Source organism: Pseudorca crassidens, chromosome 5, assembly GCF_039906515.1.
Source record: "Pseudorca crassidens isolate mPseCra1 chromosome 5, mPseCra1.hap1, whole genome shotgun sequence".
NCBI lineage: Eukaryota > Metazoa > Chordata > Mammalia > Artiodactyla > Delphinidae > Pseudorca > Pseudorca crassidens.
Window position 1 is genome coordinate 15878161 of NC_090300.1, and position 19495 is coordinate 15897655.

At 39.4% G+C, this 19495-nt stretch overlaps 1 protein-coding gene across 1 annotated transcript in view; it reads left to right on the forward strand.

The window, feature by feature from the left end:
• Positions 1-19495, forward strand: part of COL6A6 (collagen type VI alpha 6 chain) — a 109818-nt gene that overhangs the window by 85628 nt on the left and 4695 nt on the right. Inside the window, exons 33-35 of the mRNA XM_067737430.1 lie at positions 3159-3255; positions 5999-6670; positions 9309-9402. Coding sequence (XP_067593531.1) covers positions 3159-3255; positions 5999-6670; positions 9309-9402 — 863 coding nt within the window. The remainder of the gene's footprint in view (positions 1-3158; positions 3256-5998; positions 6671-9308; positions 9403-19495) is intronic.

Below are 19495 nucleotides of genomic sequence, written 5' to 3' on the forward strand. Positions count from 1 at the left end.
CATGGTAGACACACAGAACACAAGCTAGTGAACAAAGGGCAGCAATCTCTGGGTGACATGGTGAGAACACTGTTCCAAATCAAGTTAGAACCCCCTGATACAAAACTATAGTCGAAGTAGCTCAGGCAGAGGGTGGAAGGTAGGTCTTATGTGGGGAGAGCAAAGTTTTTGTTTTGTTTTGTTTTGTTTTTTAATACACCTTTATTGGAGTATAATTGCTTCACAGTACTGTATTAGTTTCTCTTTACAACAAAGTGAATCAGCTATATGTGTGCATATATCCCCATATCTCCTCCCTCTTGCGTCTCCCTCCCACCCTCCCTTTCCCACCCCTCTAGGTCATCGCAAAGCATGGAGCTGATCTCCCTGTGCTATGTTGCTGCTTCCCACCATCTATCTATTTTACATTTGGTAGTGTATATATGTCGATGCTACTCTCACTTCACCCAAGCTTCCCCTTCCAACCCTTGTGTCCTCAAGTCCATTCTCTACATCTGTGCCTTTATTCCTGCCCTGCCACTCGGTTCATTAGCAGCATTTTTTTTTTGATTCCATATATATGTGTTAGCATACGGTATTTGTTTTTCTCTTTCTGACTTACTTCACTCTGTATGGCAGACTCTAGATCCATCCACCTCACTACAAATAACTCAATTTCATTTCTTTTTATGGCTGAGTAATATTCCATTCTATATATGTGCCACATCTTCTTTATCCATTCATCTGTCGATGGACACTTAGGTTGTTTCCATGTCCTAGCTATTGTAAATAGAGCTGCAATGAACATTGTGGTACATGACTCTTTTTGAATTATGGTTTTCTCAGGGTATATGCCCAGTAGTGGGATTGTGGGGTCATATGGTAGTTCTGTTTTTAGTTTTTTAAGGAACCTCCATACTGTTCTCCATAGTGGCTGTATCAATTTACCTTCCCACCAACAGTGCAGAAGGCAAAGTTTAAACTGGAGGCATCTGTATTCCTCCCCACTCTGGGCTAACTTTCCTCATCTATGAAATGGTGAGATTGGCTTCTAAAATTTCTTCTAGCTCAAGCCTTCTGTGACCTTTTTTTCCCAGACCCTGATAGTTGGCAATAAGAAATTACTTTGCCCCTATCAGATGGACTGATCCATGCTCTCTGGATTTGGTTTCCTGGTCCCTCATCACAGTCCAGATGAAGCAATGGCATGATTCACTGGAAATATTGCCCAGACACCTATTAAAAGCCGTTAATAATGCAGGCTAATTGTGTCTTCTGGTGGACAAGAATCAAGAGGCAAGACTGTGTTTACAGGTCCCCATTCACAAAATGTCCCCATTTATGTCCCCACCACCTGTCCCTTTTCTGCCACCCGACTATCACAGGGTCTTTTCTTTTTTTAATTAATTTTTATTGGAGTATCGTTGCTTTACAATGTTGTTAGTTTCAGGTGTACAGCAAAGTGAATCAGTTATACATATACATATATCCACTCTTTTTTAGATTCTTTTCCCATATAGGTCATTACAGAGTATTGAGTAGAGTTCCCTGTGCAATACAGTAGGTTCTTATTAGTTATCTATTTTATATACAGTGATGTGTATATGTACATCCCAATCTCCCAGTTTATCCCTCCTACCCCTTGGTAATTATGTTTGTTTTCCACATCTGTAACTCTACTTCTGTTTTGTAAATAAGTTCATTTGTACCATTTTTTAAAACTTGCTTATATGTGGAATTTCATCACAGGGTATTTTCTTTTTCTCTCTTCTCTTAAACCACACGATGCTCACTCTCACTCTGTTTCTTCCCTCTCAGTCTTTGTCAGACACCATACCTTCCTTTCTCTATGCATTTGTGCCTAGAAATTTAGCTAAAAGCTTCAGTTACCGCTTATTCCCTCCGAGCCTCCCCCTCTCACCCAGATGGCTTAGGAAGGCAAACACAGTGGTCTCCCAGGGAGGAATTCAGGGGAGTGCTGATTTCTCCATCTCTTACACACGGGAGAATAAAAGATGGGAAGAAACAGAGATAACTCTCAGGAAAGCCCCCACCCCCCTTCCCATGTCCCTTGCTCCTCAGTGAACAACATAGAAGATGACCAGCCTGCAGCCCTGTCCGTGCTCAGCACTAAGACGGGGAGACGCACTGCCCTCAGGACCCCAGTTCTGTGTTTCTGATCGGCTCAGGTGTCCATCCCTGATGCAATCCGCTCTGCTGAGAGATGGGGTCACCCCACACCAACACAGCTGCCTGAGTCGCACCTCTGTGGATCAAGTATGGGAAGGAAGCTTCCCTGAGAAGGAGGGGAGGGGGTTAGCCAGATGGGTTCACAGGAGAGACTAAATGTTGTGTGACACATCTCTGAGGCATTGGGTAGGATCACACCCACAATACGTTTTCGACTGTCAGTGATCTCTGAGTCAATTAACTGACAAGCTAATTATTCTTCATTATTAGGAGCCTCCATATTGTCTGCCTCTCTCCAGCCTCAAATTCCTCGGGGAGGTTACTAATAATAGGGCCAAATTGGAAAGGGTGGGAAGTTGTTCAGAGGAGAGCTGCCTGGACGTGAATCTGGGTCTGCACTTCAAAGCCAGGGTCAATGCCTTGTTCGTGGTGGGAACTCAAAGCCAGTTCTAAAGCACATCTGTGATTTCACACACTTGTCTGGACTTGGGAAGAGGGGTGTCTCTGGTCCTTTTCCTTAAATGGTTTCCATGGCCAGTGTCTTTTGATCAGTCCTTTAACCTTTCTCTGAGCTTCAGTTTCCTCGTCTGTAAAATGGGAATGATGAACTTAAGAACGAACTCACTGGGCTGTGAGTGGAAGTGCTTTGCTGTCTCTGATGACCCACGTGGCACCTACCTGGTGCCAGTAAGTGCTTTTCAATTATGAATTCATTTAGTGCCCACAGTAGCCCTCTTAGGGAGTAGTATGACTATTCTGTTCACAGATGTGGAAACAGAGGCAAATCCACTTGTCATCCAGCTAAAGAGAAAGTCGTGGGTTAAACCCAGACAGTACTCTTGCCCCTCTGCCCTTCAGCCTCCCTGGGACCCTTTTAGAGGGAGGGCCCCCCACTTCCCTCTGCAGATCTCAGCTCTCTGGACCATCCTGGGAGGTTCCTGCAGCCCCACCCATGAAGCTATTCTTCCTCTTGCTTCTGCTTCTTGCAGATTGACGACACTGGCAGATTCCAAGTCACCATGGTTCCACACAGGATTGACTCTTCACCAGCACTAGAGGGACTCCAGCGGTGCACTTTCTGCTACGGTGAGACCCACAGGGAGAACATAACTTGATCAGGCCCGTTAAGCAGTGCAGTGAGTCACCATTGGCAGGAGCGGCTGGAACTTGGCAGCAGAGATGCTAGTGGCCTTGAGAGGATCTCTCTGGGGCTCCGGCCTCATCTCGCCACACAGCCTCATCCACAGATGGAGCCTCTCAGCTCATGCAGCTTCTAGGAAACAGGAATCATTTTTAGAAAAACTTAGCCTGTCCCATTGCCAACTTTTTCATGCTGTATATTTATGAGTTTTCTAAATCTCAAATGTTCACAACCCCAAAGAAATGCTTTACAGTGGGAGTGGAAATTAGCAGAAATTCATGCATTTCTCATTGGAAAGAGGTTTTCTCAGACTCCCAAAGGTTAAGCATCAGAAAGATGTGCAATGCTGGTTTGTCTGTGGTTGTGTTTTATACACAATCTATAGGTCTAGCTGGAGAACCGGACAGACCTGTATTTGAGTATTCTAATAATTTGGATGTTCTAATAATTACAAAGAGAGTGGGACCCACTGAGGTTACTGGTGGGTGTGATAACTTCCAGTTATCAGACATTCATTATTAGACACACACTGTTCTAATTGCTTTATATAACACTGATGGTGATGATGATGATACTTAATGCTTAGGCTATTGGGTTTATTGTGTTCTAAGCACTCTTCTCATTGTTTCATTTGATCCTTATAATCACCCTAAAATGTTTGAAAGGTTATTAGCTCCATTTTACAGATGAGATGAAATAGTTTGCTCACAGCCAGATCAAACCCGAGAAAGCTGGCGTTAAGACACCTGCAATTTATGAGAAACACAGATCTTATTATGCTGTTCCCTGAAACTCTGTATTTGGCCTTGAAGAAAATGCTTAATTCCTCTCCTTCTGCATGTGTGTCAATGAGATGCTCATTCTGGTCATGTGAGTGACTTCATAGGGAGGTGGCGACTCCAAGGGAGAAGTGGGATTTCTCCTAATAACCCTCACTTCCTTCTGTCTTCCCCTCTGCTGCCCTCTGATCATTTCCTCCCCCCGCCTCCCGAAGAGCTCACCACACCATGGGCAAATACATCCACCTAGAGTTCTCAGCTGTGCGTAGACACATCAGTGATGCATTGTGCTGGTCTGATGCATGGTCAGAAGTTGCCAGTGTGTGTCTGGGGATATATTTTGGCTCCATTTCTTGGCTTAAATCCTTGTTTTGTCTCTGAGGCATATAATGGAAGGTATTTTGGCTGTTGTTTCCTGCAATTAAGAAACCCCACAAAATTGAATAAATGGGCAGGCTACTGTCCCTGATTTTAGAAACTGCCTTGCACACAAGTGACTGTGCTGTCATCTGCCTGTTAAACAGCGTCATCAAATTTTATTGAATTTTAAGAAGGGAATCATAACTTGTTCAGAGCTTATATCTCTATTGAGTCCATGAGTAAGTCTGAAGTTCTGAAGTCTGCTCCATCCCCTAAGGATCTGCACTCTGGTTATTAACCTTTCATCTGACAGCTTTTGTTCATGGCCAGGCCCATATCTAAGTACTGGCTGTCCACACGTGTGTTTTTCCATTTCTCTTTAGTTTTTAAAGAGAAAATTCTCTTTAATTCTCATCCTTAGCCATCAACTGTTATTGGAAATCTAGGATTGCAGAATATCAACCCTGAAAGGGCTCTCTGGGTGAATCTAATCCAAGCACCTAGTTGTGCAGAATTAAGGCCCAGTCTTGGCTTGGATGGGGGTGCACAGCATGTTTGTTACTGGGGACAGCTAGACCAGAACCCAGGCATCCTGGCTCTCAGGCCAAGGGGCCTCCCCTCTGCTGTGCTATGTGGCCTTGCCTCAAACAGTACCACACTGACTTCATACGCAGACCCTTCTAGAAATGCTGGTGTCTCCTCTGGCAAAATAACTCTATTCTCCCGCCCTCAGACTCTTCAGTAAAATTAGAAGATTAGGTGACCTCTAAGATCCTTTCATTTCCAAGTTAATTTTATTTCTCTGAATATTCATTGTGGTCAGGTTCAATAAATTAATGCACTGTTTTTATTACTATACCTTTTTTAAATGAGATATGCATAATTATTAAAATGACCTCATATTTTATGAAAGTCCGTTAACATGTAGTATTTATATTCGTTTATTTAACAAACACATACTGAGCTTTCAACTAATAGGTACTTTGAACATAAGACATGAGCGGTAGTTTTGTCCTTAATGTCTCTACATGGATAGAGTTATAAACCTTTATTTAAATTGAAATAAAAGATGCATTGCTTTTTTCACTCTTACTTTTTAAGTAGATTACTTTTCATAGTAAAGCAGTGTGCGTGGGATGATAGGGGCCATTGGTTTAACCTGTATATTGTCAGTTAGAGAGATCATTAGTTTCTATGTCATGATACAGTATATCATGTACAATCATGAGATGAATTGTCCACTTCAATCTTTATAAACTTAAAGCAGAGCCAAGATGAAACCTCTGTTGAAAGCAACCTAATTTTAAAAAGTCAGATAATATTAGTGAATGGAACTCAAGACACAGGCTGTGTATAAAAATCTGTATTTTGGGGATCAAAATGCAAACCACGTACTAGGAAATCTTCCTGTTGCTGACCTCAAAATCATTTAGTTACTACTTTAACATCAAAGATTATGCAGCTTCCAAATGTCAAAATGTTTGAGATGCTATCTCTTCCTTTTCTGTCCGTTTCTGTTTAGTAACCGTAAGTGACTTTTGGTCTGCAGATGTCTGCAAGCCGGATGCTTCTTGCAACCAAGCCAGACCACCAGCTGTGCAATCTTACATGGACGCTGCTTTCCTTCTGGATGGCTCCCGGCACGTGGGAAGTGCAGAATTTGAAGACATAAGAGGCTTCCTGGGAGCACTGTTAGATCACTTTGACATCACCCCAGAGCCTGAGACCTCTGTCACTGGAGACCGGGTGGCCCTATTAAGCCATGCTCCCCCCCACTTCCTACCCAACACTCAGAGGAGTCCCGTTAGAAGTGAATTCAACCTTACCACCTACAAGAGTAAACGCCTCATGAAGAGGCACGTGGAAGAATCAGTTCAGCAGCTCAATGGAGATGCTTTTATTGGTCATGCCTTACAGTGGACTCTCAACAATGTCTTCTTGAGTACACCCAATCTGAGAAGAAATAAAGTCATTTTTGTGATATCTGCTGGGGAAACCAATCACTTGGATAGGGAAACCTTAAAGAAAGAATCCTTGAGAGCCAAGTGTCAAGGTTATGCCTTATTTGTGTTTTCCCTTGGCCCTTCTTGGAACGACCAGGAACTGGAAGATCTAGCCAGCTACCCGTTGGATCACCACTTGGTCCAGCTTGGCCGCATTCATAAGCCTGACCACAGATATGGTGTGAAGTTTGTGAAGGCCTTTATAAGCTCAGTCAGGCGTAAGTCATAAAATCTGTTCTTTCTTGCACATTAAGAGTATTCTTGGTACTCCCCAAAGAAGGGTTGATGAGTTGACATGGATTCTTGGAAACCTCTGTCTTCAAGGGCACTGCAGGCTCAGCAAGGAAAATATGTAATTATGGATGTGGAGGGAGGAAGCCTCTGATTTCTAAGCATTGAATTTTCTGGCTCCTTTTTTATGCTTCTGGTTCCTATGGAGAAACAATCATAACAAGCAGTTGCTCGCAGTCTATATGGAGCAGCACAGTCTGGGGGTGTGAAGTCACAGCCTGGACTGTTAGCTACAAAGTAGAAACCCTTGGCATGTAACATTATCACGCTGCCCTTTGATGGAAAGTTTGACTGGTTAACACCCCAAAAGAGAGAGCCAGAGAAAAATTCAACAATCCTTGGCTTTGCTTTTACAAGTTCCAAAGGCAGAGTTTGAAGTATTAGGAGATACCATTTTACCTGTCAGAATAAAAAATACAGCCCTGCAAAACTTTCTTAGCTTTGTTAATGAGTTTTTATGATGCCAGTATTAGTGTAACTGGTGCCCATGGAAAAGAAACGTGGGCTGTATTTCTTGGAGTGAGCTTGCCTTGAAAGTATGCAATTCATTTTGAATGCAACAGGATGGATTAAGAGAAGCTATGTCCTGATATGACTCTGGAGGTTGAAGAAAAGCACTGTCAGATTTCTGATCATTTTTGTGGTGAATTTACTTTTGGAGTACAGATAAAGGAAAGTGAACACACAGGCTAAAGGGCACCCAGTGTAGCTTAAGGAAAATTCTGACTGTGTCTCAAACTTGTCACTGACATTCATGGTGAGACCAGTGAAGGCTGCAAAGACACTGACTAGTCAGGGTCAGTGAGGTCTGAGGAGCCTTGGGAAATGGTCGGCAGGGCTAATGTCATGTCCTCTGGTCCTCTGCTACTCTAGGTGTGAGTCTAGGACCAACATCCCAGCATCACCTGGGAGCTTGTGAAAAATGCAGAATCACAGGCCCTGCCCCAGACATTTTGTTCCAGAATCTGCATTTTATCAAGATCCCCATGTGATTCATATGTACATTATAGTTTGAGAGACACTGGTATAGGAGCAGTTGCTCCCAGAATGAAATTTGTGTGGATGGGTTCTGGAATAGGATCCAGAAAGAGGAGCTGGAAAAAAATAAGGGAAAAAATAAATGAAGGCCAGGGGTCATTCTGAGAAAAGAAATCACAAGGCATTTGTAAGGGTGAAACAAAAGAACACCTTGAAAGACTCTCAGCAACTTGTAAAGAAACACTCCTTATGAGGCAGAAAGTTGAAAGGAAGTTAAGATGGAATTTCCTTCCCCAGCTCAGCAAAATTCTTAATGGTGTTTCATGGTAACTAGTCAAACTGTATGATTAGATAAATGACACCGACCCCCATCACCCAGGGAAAGGGGAAGAGATGTTTTAAGAAGAATTACTTGGGGTTTAAAGTTTTCTAAAACTTTAAGTATCTAGAAATCTCCAATCTTTAAACGAAAGCTGTGAAAGTACAAAAAGTTGAAAAGATTTTAACATAATCATGTTCAATCCTACATGCTCCATTCAATAGCAGGCCCCCAGACCCACACTCACCCCTCAACATTAACATGTATGTATTAGGTACCTACTCTGAGCCACTCACTGTTGATTTATGGGGTATCAAGGAGGGACCAAAACAGATGTGGTCCTCACCCTCCTAGGCATCCCAGTCCAGCTCCCTCTCTAAGTGACTCTTTTTTATCACACTGCTGTGACAGAATTGGCTATCAGACACAGTTCACATCAGAATCGACAAATTTTCTATGCAAAACTACTGACTGACAAACTTAGAGTTAAGACAGATAATTAAAAATCAGATATACATAAAGGAAACATCACAGTCTTGGCCATTCAGTCTAGAAACGCACAGCCCAGTCTACAATAGCAGCTCAGAAGGTAGTGCTGGATCACAGCCCAGGACCAACTTGCTACTTAGATGACCTGAGACCATCAGGAAGAGATTTAATTGTGTTTAACACACAATTAAATTAAGTGTTTCATGGAAATAATAATGCATTTTTTAAAGTTTCTCATCAAAAAATGTTTTTTTTTAATGTTTAAATGGTGTGGGAAGAGGCATGCTTTCATATTATAAAAAATTAATATACTTCAGATGAAATGAATTATAATGAATTAAACCCAAGATGGCACTGTGGTTACTGTTGTTGTTATTGATATGGAGACCATAAAGGAAATATCCTTTTCCCTTTGCATTTTAATATTCCAAAGGAGCAAGTAAAAAGTAACTATTCTGATTAGTTCATGTCAGAGACCAGACTGTTAGGATGGGCTTGTGATTTCTCCTCTAATGTTTGATGGACTTTAGCAGCTAAGGGCACCTTATTGAAAAGTAAGTTGACTTTTCCACTTATAAATTTGACAGTCATGCATTTTCTAAACCCAATTTTAGAGACCACCCTGAGAAATCTGCTTTCATCTCATATGGCCACCTTAGTTGGTGTCTTCCTTTGATGGATGTTGAAAACAGTGAAGGGACACTTTGCATGCAGAGCAGATTGCTGTAATGTTAATTGCTGTGAATAAGAGTCCCCTCACAGATTTCTTTTCTTCCTAGGTGCAATCAACAACTATCCACCAATAAACATCAAAGCAAAGTGCTACAGACTCAGCTCTGCAGATCTGCAGCAGCCCACGCGCCAGTTGCGAAGGTATTACCTGCTTGGTATTACTTGATAAATGAATGTGTCCCCTTCCTCCTCCTCCTTTTCTCCTTCTTTATCCTATTTGGACAAAATCTACCACTACATGATAATAAAATATAATTTGAGGGAACGAGAGATAATAAAGAAATGACCAGGTTGATCTGAAAACAATCAAATAAGAGTTTTTTAAAATAGAAAAATCTAATTGTTGAACTAAAACAACCAATGGGACACCCCAGTGGCAATGAGCAGACCTGATAACCAGATCTTGGTTTCTAAGTATCATTCCCCACTAAAAGGAACCAGGTTTCTTGGAGAAATAACTAATCCTAACCTAACTGGGAAAGTACAATGTGAGCCTGGAACATTTGTTATGCCAGAAAGAAAGAAAGTAGCAAAAACTGTCATGTCAAAAGGACAAAGGAGTTGTCTTGAAAGGGTTCCCACTGGCCCAATTTTGAACAATTTGAACATCAGAAAGACTAATGATGGTAATGGATTACAACACTGAATTTTAAAAATCCACAAGTCTGGGCTTCCCTGGTGGTGCAGTGGTTGAGAGTCCGCCTGCCAATGCAGGGGACACGGGTTCGTGCCCCAGTCCAGGAAGATCCCACATGCCACGGAGCGGCTGGGCCCATGAGCCATGGCCACTGAGCCTGAGCGTCCGGAGCCTGTGCTCTGCAATGGGAGAGGCCACAACAGTGAGAGGACCGCGTACCACACACACACAAAAAAAATCCACAAGTCTATCTAGAGACCCAAAAAGAGAGAAGGGGAGGAAAATTTCTTTTTTATAGAAGTATGCTAGCTAATAAATATAGAAAAAGTGGTAGAATTAGAAAATTATCAATTTGTAATCCCTATTGTAATAACTGAGTCAGGCAAGGATCAAGGAATGCTAAAACCAGTGGGTGACAAGTTGGGGGGCAGGCTATTTACAGTCCCACAGAACCCCTCACATATTTATTAATGACAGAGGGGAAATGTGCCTTTACATGGTGAGGTCTGGCCCTACCCACTGTAACCAGGATCTGACACTATGTGTCTCATGAGTGAGGCAGGGGGAGATACAGTATCACCCATGTGGGACTCTGGCTGGAGATGTTTGACCCAAGTCTAATAATGAGGAAACCATTGGACAATTCCAGAATATGGGATGTTCTTCAGAACAGCCGGCCTATATTCTCCCTAGGTTTCAATGTCTTGAACAGCAGAGGGACGTGAGGTAGTGTCCTAGAATTGGAGAAACTACAGAGACATAACAGCCAAATGTAGCGGTGTGAACCTTGACTGGATCCTAGATTAGAAAAAAAAGCTTATATTAATGACATTTGGGGGATAATTAGGGAAATTTGAGTATGAACAATATGTTGGGTAATATTATTGATTCGTGTGAATTTCCTTATGTGTGGTAATAGTATCATGTTTGTGTAATAGAATGTCTTTTTTCTTGAGAGAGGTATGCTGAAGTATTTAAGAGTAACATGCATGGTGGCTGCAACCTACTTTCAGATGGTTTCCTAAAAGGAAGTAAAGTGTGTGTATATGCATATATAAGTATATATGTGTATATGCATATATATGTATATATGTGTGTATATAGATATATATATGTATATATGTGTACACTCACACAGAGTAGCAAGATGGTAACAGGTGAAGAACCATCTATATCAGGGGTCCCTAACCCCTGGGCCAAGGACCAGCACCTGTTAGGAACAGGGCTGCACAGCAGGAGGTGAGCAGCGGGAGAGCCAGCAAAGCTTCATCTGCTGCTCCCCATTGCTTGCATTACCACCTGAACCATTCTCCCACACACGCCGTCCATGGAAAAATTGTCTTCCACAAAACCAGTCCCTGGTGAAAGGCTGGGGACCACTGATCTAGATGAAAGATATACCAGTATTTATTCATGGTTCTCTGATCTTTATAATATTCTGTGTATTTGACAATTTTCAAAGTAAAAAGATAACTTGTAAAACTCAGTGGATGGATTAAACAGAGCAATAGACACATCTGAAGAGAAACATAATGAACTGGAAAAATAAAGCTGAAGAAATTACTCAGAATGCAAAGAAGATAAATAAATATAAGAAGTTTAGAGACAGAACAGATTGGAAAGATCTAACCTATAGCTAAGTGGAATTCTAGAAAGATGAAATAGAAATAACAAATCAGAGACAGTATTCAAAGACATAAAGGGAAGATCATTTTCAAGAACTTATTAGAGACATGAATTAAAAGATGAAGAAAAGACAAGGTATAACAGTCAGGATAAATAGAAAGAAACAGCAGTTGGAATGGTGTAGGGGAATGCAGAACACCAGGATGAAGAAAACTTAAAAGCAGCCAGAAATAAAGAGTAGGACATCTGCAGAGAAACTATAATTAGGCTGGCAGCTGAATAATCAGTAGCAGTAGTAGAAGCCACAAAACTATTGAGAACATTTTAAATAGTGGGGAAAAAAATTTGCCAACTTACAAAAACTGTCTTTCAAAAATAATGAGGGTTTCCCTGGTGGTGCAGTGGTTAAGAATCTGCCTACCAATGCAGGGGACACAGGTTCGAGCCCTGGTCCAGGAAGATCCCACATGCCGTGGAGAAACTAAGCCCACACACCACTACTGAGCCCATGCACCACAACTACTGAAGCCCTCGCACCCAGAGCCCGTGCGCTGCAATAAGAGAAGCCACCGCAATGAGAAGGCTGCACACCACAACGAAGAGTAGCCCCAGCTCACTGCAATTAAAGAAAGCCTGCGTGCAGCAACAAAGACCCAATGCAGCCAAAAATAAATAAATAAATTTATAAAAAATAAAAATGGTGAAACAAAGACAATTTAGAAAGACAAAAACAATAGTTCATCACAAAAAGACCTTTGCTAAAGGAACTTCTAAAGTATGTACTTCAGGGACTTCCCTGGTGGTCTAGTGGTTAAGAATTGCCTTCCAATGCAGAGGACATGGGTTAGATCCCTGGTAGGGGAACTAATATCCCACAGGCCACGGGGCAACTAAGCCCACACACTGCAACTACTGAGCCCACGCACTCTGGAGCCAGTGCACCACAACTAGAGAGAAGCCCAGGCGCCACAGTGAAGGTCCCACATGCCGCATCTAAGACCCAACGCAGCCTAATTAATTAATTGATTTTTAAAAAGACTCTGCACTCCTAATGCAGGGGGCCTGGGTTAAAAAAAAAAAAAAGTACTTTAAGGAAAATAAAGACCACAGAAGGAAGGACTGTGATGCAAGAATAGTAGATGATAAAAAAGTTGTCAATATTTAGGTAAATCTAAATAAGTGTTGTACTTTTAAATTATAGTCATATCAAATTTGTAGGGTTACCAAAAAGCTGTACTTGTTTAAAAAGCTATGAATATAAAACATTTGGCCCTTGGTGGCTTTAACAGAAAAAACAAGTTGTACTAAGACTATAAATATAAGTATTAATAAATATTAATTATTTAAACATGAGAAAAGACAGTGAACAATAAAATTAACTTTTGTTATTAAAAAATGAAGCCTTGAGTTTTAAAGGGAAAAAAGACAGCATTGAAAAAAGGGGCAATAATATGTCATGGGAAATGAATGGACTTAAAGTGTTCTAGGAATTTGTGTTGTTTGGGCTGGTGGTTAGGCTGTTGAAGACTCTTTTAAAAATACATTAAGAACATACATATCGATAACTACCTTAAATGTAAATGGATTAAATGATCTAACCAAAAGACACAGACTGGCTGAATGGATACAAAAACAAGACCTGTATACATGCTGTCTACAAGAGATGCACTTCAGACCTAGGGACACATACAGACTGAAAGTGAAGGGATGGAAAAGATATTCATGAAAATGGAAATCAAAAGAAAGCTGGAGTGGCAATTTTCATGAGACAAAATAGACTTTAAAATAAAAACTATTAAAAGAGACAAAGAAGGACACTACATAATGATCAAGGGATCGATCCAAGAAGAATATATAACAATTGTAAATATTTATGCACCCAACATAAGAGCACCTCAACACATAAGGCAAATGCAAACAGCCATAAAAGGGGAAATCGACAGTAACACAATCATACTAGGGGACATTAACACCCCATTTTCACCAATGGACAGATCCTCCAAAATGAAATATATAAGGAAACACAAGCTTTAAATGACACATTAAACAAGTGGACTTAATTGACATTTACAGGACATTCCATCCAAAAACAATAGAATACACTTTCTTCTCAAGTGCTCATGGAACATTGACCAGGATAGATCATATCTTGGGTCACAAGTCAAGCCTTGGTAAATTTAAGAAAATTGAAATCGTATCAAGTATCTTTTTCGACCACAATTCTATGAGACTAGATATCAGTTACAGGAAAAATTCTGTAAAAAATACAAACACATGGAGGCTAAACAGTACACTACTAAATAACCAAGAGATCACTGAAGAAATGAAAGAGGAAATCAAAAAATACCAGAAACAAATGACAATGAAAACACAGCAACAGAAAACCTACGGGATGCAGCAAAAGCAGTTCTAAGAGGGAAGTACAGCAATACAAGCCTACCCAAGAAACAAGAAACATATCAAATAAACAACCTAACCTTACACCTAAAACAATTAGAGAAAGAAGGACAAAAAAACCCCAAACTTAGCAGAAGGAAAGAAATCATAAAGATCAGATCAGAAATAACTGAAAAAGAAATGAAGGAAACAATAGCAAAGATTAATAAAACTAAAAGCTGGTTCTTTGAGAAGATAAATAAAATTGATAAACCATTAGCCAGACTGATCAAAAAAAAAAAAGAGAGAAGACTCAAACCAATAGAATTAGAAATAACAAAGGAGAAGTAACAACTGATACTGCAGAAATACAAAGGGGCATGAGAGATTACTATAAGCAACTATATGCCAATAAAATGGACAATTTGGAAGAAATGGAAAAATTCTTAGAAAAGCACAACCTTCCGGGACTGAACCAGGAAGAAATAGAAAATATAAACAGACCAATCACAAGCAGTGAAATTAAAACTGTGATTAAAAATCTTCCAACAAACAAAAGCCCAGGACCAAATGACTTCACAGGCGAATTCTATCAAACATTTAGAGAAGAGCTAACACCTATCCTTCTCAAACTCTTCCAAAATATAGCAGAGGGAGGAATTCTCCCAAACTCATTCTAGGAGGCCACCATCACCCTGATACCAAAACCAGACCAAGATGCCACAAAGAAAGAAAACTAAACGCCAATATCACTGATGAACATAGATGCAAAAATCCTCAACAAAATACTGGCAAACAGAATCCAACAGCACATTAAAAGGATCATACACCATGATCAAGTGGGGTTTATCTCAGGAATGAAAGAATTCTTCAATATATGCAAATCAATCAATGTGATACACCATATTAACAAACTGAAGGTGAAAAAACATATGATCATCTCAATAGATGCAGAAAAAGCTTTTGACAAAATTCAACATCCATTTATGATAAAAAACTCTCCAGAAAGCAGGCATAGAGGGAAGCTACCTCAACATAATAAAGGCCATATATGACAAACCCACAGCCAACACCATTCTCAATGGTGGAAACCAAAACCAATTCCTCTAATATCAGGAACAAGACAAGGTTGCCCACTCTCACCACTCTTATTCAACATAGTTTTGGAAGTTTTAGCCACAGCAATCAGAGAAGAAAAAGAAACAAAAGGAATCCAAATCCGAAAAGAAGAAGTAAAGCTGTCACTGTTTGCAGATGACATGATACTATACATAGAGAATCCTAAAGATGCCACCAGAAAACTACTAGAGCTAATCAATGAATTTGGTAAAATAGCAGGATACAAAATTAATGCACAGAAATCTCTTGCATTCCTATACACTAATGATGAACAATCTGAAAGAGAAATTAAGGAAACACTCCCATTTACCACTGCAACAAAAAGAATAAAATACCTAGGAATAAACCTACCTAAGGACACAAAAGACCTGTATGGAGAAAACTATAAGACACTGATGAAAGAAATTAAAGATGATACAAACAGATGGAGAGATATACCATGTTCTTGGATTGGAAGAATCAATATTGTGAAAATGACTATACTACCCCGAGCAACCTACAGATTCAATGCAATCCCTATCGAAGTACCAATGGCATTTTCCACAGAACTAAAACAAAAAATTTCACAAGTTGTATGGAAACACAAAAGACCCCAAATAGAAAAAGCAATCTTGAGAAAGAAAAACGGAGCTGGAGGAATCAGGTTCCCAGACTTCAGACTATTATACAGAGCTAGAGTAATCAAGACAGCATGGTACGGGCACAAAAACAGAAATATAGATCAATGGAACAGGATAAAAGCACAGATATAAACCCATGCACATATGGTCACCTTATCTTTGATAAAGGAGGCAAGGATATACAATGGAGAAAAGACAGCCTCTTCAATAAGTTGTGCTGGGAAAACTGGACAGCTACTTGTAAAAGAATGAAGTTTGAACACTCCCTAACACCATAACAAAAATAAACTCAAAATGGATTAAAGACCTAAATGTAAGGCCAGACACTATAAAACTCTTAAAGGAAAACATAGGCAGAACACTCTATGACATAAATCACAGCAAGATCCTTTTTGACCCATCTCCTAGAGTAACTGAAATAAAAACAAAAATAAACAAATGGGACCTAATGAAACTTAAAAGCTTTTGCACAGCAAAGAAAAACATAAACAAGGTGAAAAGACAACCCTCAGAATGGGAGAAAACATTTGCAAATGAAGCAACTGACAAAGGACTAATCTCCAAAATTTACAAGCAGCTCATGCAGCTCAATATCAGAAAAACAAAAAACCCAAACCCAAAATGGGCAGAAGACCTAAATAGACATTTCTCCAAAGAAGATATACAGATTGACAACAAACACATGAAAGGATGCTCAACATCACTAATCTTTAGAGACATGCAAATCAAAACTACAATGAGGTGTCACCTCACACCAGACAGAATGGCCATCATCAAAAAGTCTACAAACAATAAATGCTGGAGAGGGTGTGGAGAAAAGGGAACCCTCTTGCACTGTTGGTGGGAATGTAAATTGATACAGCCACTATGGAGAACATTATGGAGGTTCCTCAAAAAACTAAAACTAGAACTACCATATGACCTAGCAATACCACTACTGGGCAAATACCCTGAGAAAACCATAATTCAAAAAGAGTCATGCACCACAATGTTCATTGCAGCTCTACTTAGAATAGCCAGACATGGAAGCAACCTAAGTGTCCATCAACAGATGAATGGATAAAGAAGATGAGGCACAGATATACAATGGAATATTACACAGCCATAAAAAGAAACAAAATTAAGTTATTTGTAGTGAGGTGGATGGACCTAGAGTCTGTCATACAGAGTGAAGTAAGTCAGAAAGGGAAAAACAAATACCGTATGCTAACACATATATATGGAATCTAAGAAAAAAAAAAAAAAGGTCATGAAGAACCTAGGGGTAAGACAGGAATAAAGACACAGAGCTACTAGAGAATGGACTTGAGGATATGGGGAGGGGGAAGAGTAAGCTGGGACAAAGTGAGAGAGTGGCATAGACATATATACACTACCAAACGTAAAATAGATAGCTAGTGGGAAGCAGCTGCGTAGCACAGGGAGATCAGCTCGGTGCTTTGTGACCACCCAGAGGGGTGGGTTAGGGAGGGTTGAAGGGAGACGTAAGAGGGAAGAGATGTGGCGATATATGTATATGTATGACTGATTCTCTTTGTTATAAAGCAGAAACGAACACACCATTGTAAAGCAATTATACTCCAATATAGATGTTAAAAAAATACATTAAAATTTGGGGGGCACACATGAAAAAAATAAAAAGTAGCTAACTACCCGAAATGTAGTAAGGGAAAATGGAATAAAAGCAAACAACAACGTAATATTTTTTAAATAAAAAAGCAAGAAAGAAAAAAAAGGACACGTGATAGGCACAAAGTAAGACAGCAGAATCCAATCCACTTCTATATATCAGTAATTATAACAAAAATGTACAGACTAAGCGTGCCAGTTCCAGTTAGAGAGTGACGGATTTAAGAAAACAAAATAAAATCCAGGTATAACTGTTTTCAAGAGACACAGCTACAAAATGAGGACATGGAAAAGTTGAAAGTAAAATCATGGGAAAAAAGTATAACAGGCAAATATTTTAAAAAGAAAACTGGAAAGCTATATTAATATCAGATAAAATATACCTAAATTTTTTTTATTTTATTGAAGTATAGTTGATTTACAATGTTGTATTAGTTTCTAAGTGAAGTGAGTCCTATAAAATATGCTCTTAAACAAAACCATTTTGTAGAGATAAAGCGGTCAGCACATGATGATAAGTGTCTAATTCATGAAGAAGATACAACAATTCTAAATTTATAAGAGGGTCATAAAATAATTTTGAAATATACAATGTGGAAATTGAAAAGGGAGAAATTGGCATTAAAATATCATCAGAGGGCTTCCCTGGTGGCGCAGTGGTTGAGAGTCTGCCTGCCGATGTGGGGGACACAGGTTCGTGCCCCTGTCTGGGAAGATCCCCTATGCCGCGGAGCGGCTGGGCCCGTGAGCCATGGCCGCTGAGCCTGCGCGTCCGGACCCTGTGCTCCGCAACGGGAGAGGCCACAACAGTGAGAGGCCCGCGTACTGCCAAAAAAAAAAAAAAAAAAAATCATCAGAGTTGGAGATTTCGCTACATCAGTTTGAATACTGTTAGGTCAAGCAGACAAAAATTAAAGATATAAAGATTTAATCATAAGTAACAAGCTTGATTTAATAGACTCATATAGAATCCTACACAGAAGAATGAGACATTCTTCTGAACACACGGAACATTAACAACTGTTGCATCAGCGTGGAGGGTGTACAGGGGTTCATTGTGCAGTTTTTAGCTTATAAATCAAGTGTCAACAAATTTCTAAGAACTGGCTTCATACAGTCCAATTGATCACAGTGCAATTAATTTAGAAATTAATACAAACAATATTTTTAAGCCCATATGTTTTTTAATCAAAATCACATTTCTAAATAACTAATGAGACAAAAATCATAGTGAAAACTTAAAAATACTTAGAACTGTATAATAATCAAAATATTACATGCCAAAACTTGTGGGATGCTTCAGAATTCATAGTTTAGGAAAGTTTATAGTTTTCTTATGTTAGGGAATTTTTTTTAATTGGCATACAATGTTATATTAGTTTCAAGTGTACAACATAGTGAGTCAACATTTATATACATTACTAGATGATCACCATAAGTCTAGTTACCATCTGTCCCCATTTAAAATTGTTACACTGTTACTGACTATATTCCCTATTCTATATATTTCATCCCCGTGACTTATTTATTTTATAACTGGAAGTGTGTGCCTCTTAATCCCCTTCACCTGTTTCCCCCATCCTCCCTTCCCTTCCTCTCTAGCAACCACCAGTTTGTTCTCTGTATCAAGGAATCTGTTTCTGCAGGTTTTGTTTGTTATTTTAGATTCCACGTATAAGTGAAATCATACAGTGTTTGTCTGACATATTTCACTTAGCATAATACCCTCTAGGTCCATCCATATTATAAATAGCATTATTTCATTCTTTTTTGTGGCTGAGTAGTATTCCATTGTGTCTATATACACCACATCTTCTTTATCCATTCATCTGTCGATGGATACATAGTTTGCTTCTATATCTTGGTTATTGTGAATTTTGCTGCAATGAACATAGGGGTGCTTATATCTTTTCAAATTAGTGTTTTCATTTTCTTCAGGCAAATACCGAGAAGTGGAATTGCTGGATCATATAGCTGTTCTATTTTTAATTTTTTGAGGAACCTCCATAGTGTTTTCCATAGTACGTTAGGGAAATTTTTTAAAATCTAAAAGCTAATGAGCTAAACATTGCTCTTAAGGTGTAATAGAAAAAATATATATACTAAATTTTTTTAAATACTTCAATAAAAAAATACAATTAAAAAAACAGAAATTAACACAATATTGTAAATTAACTATACTTCAATTTTTTTAAAGATGTAAAAACTGCTTTTTAATTTAAATAAA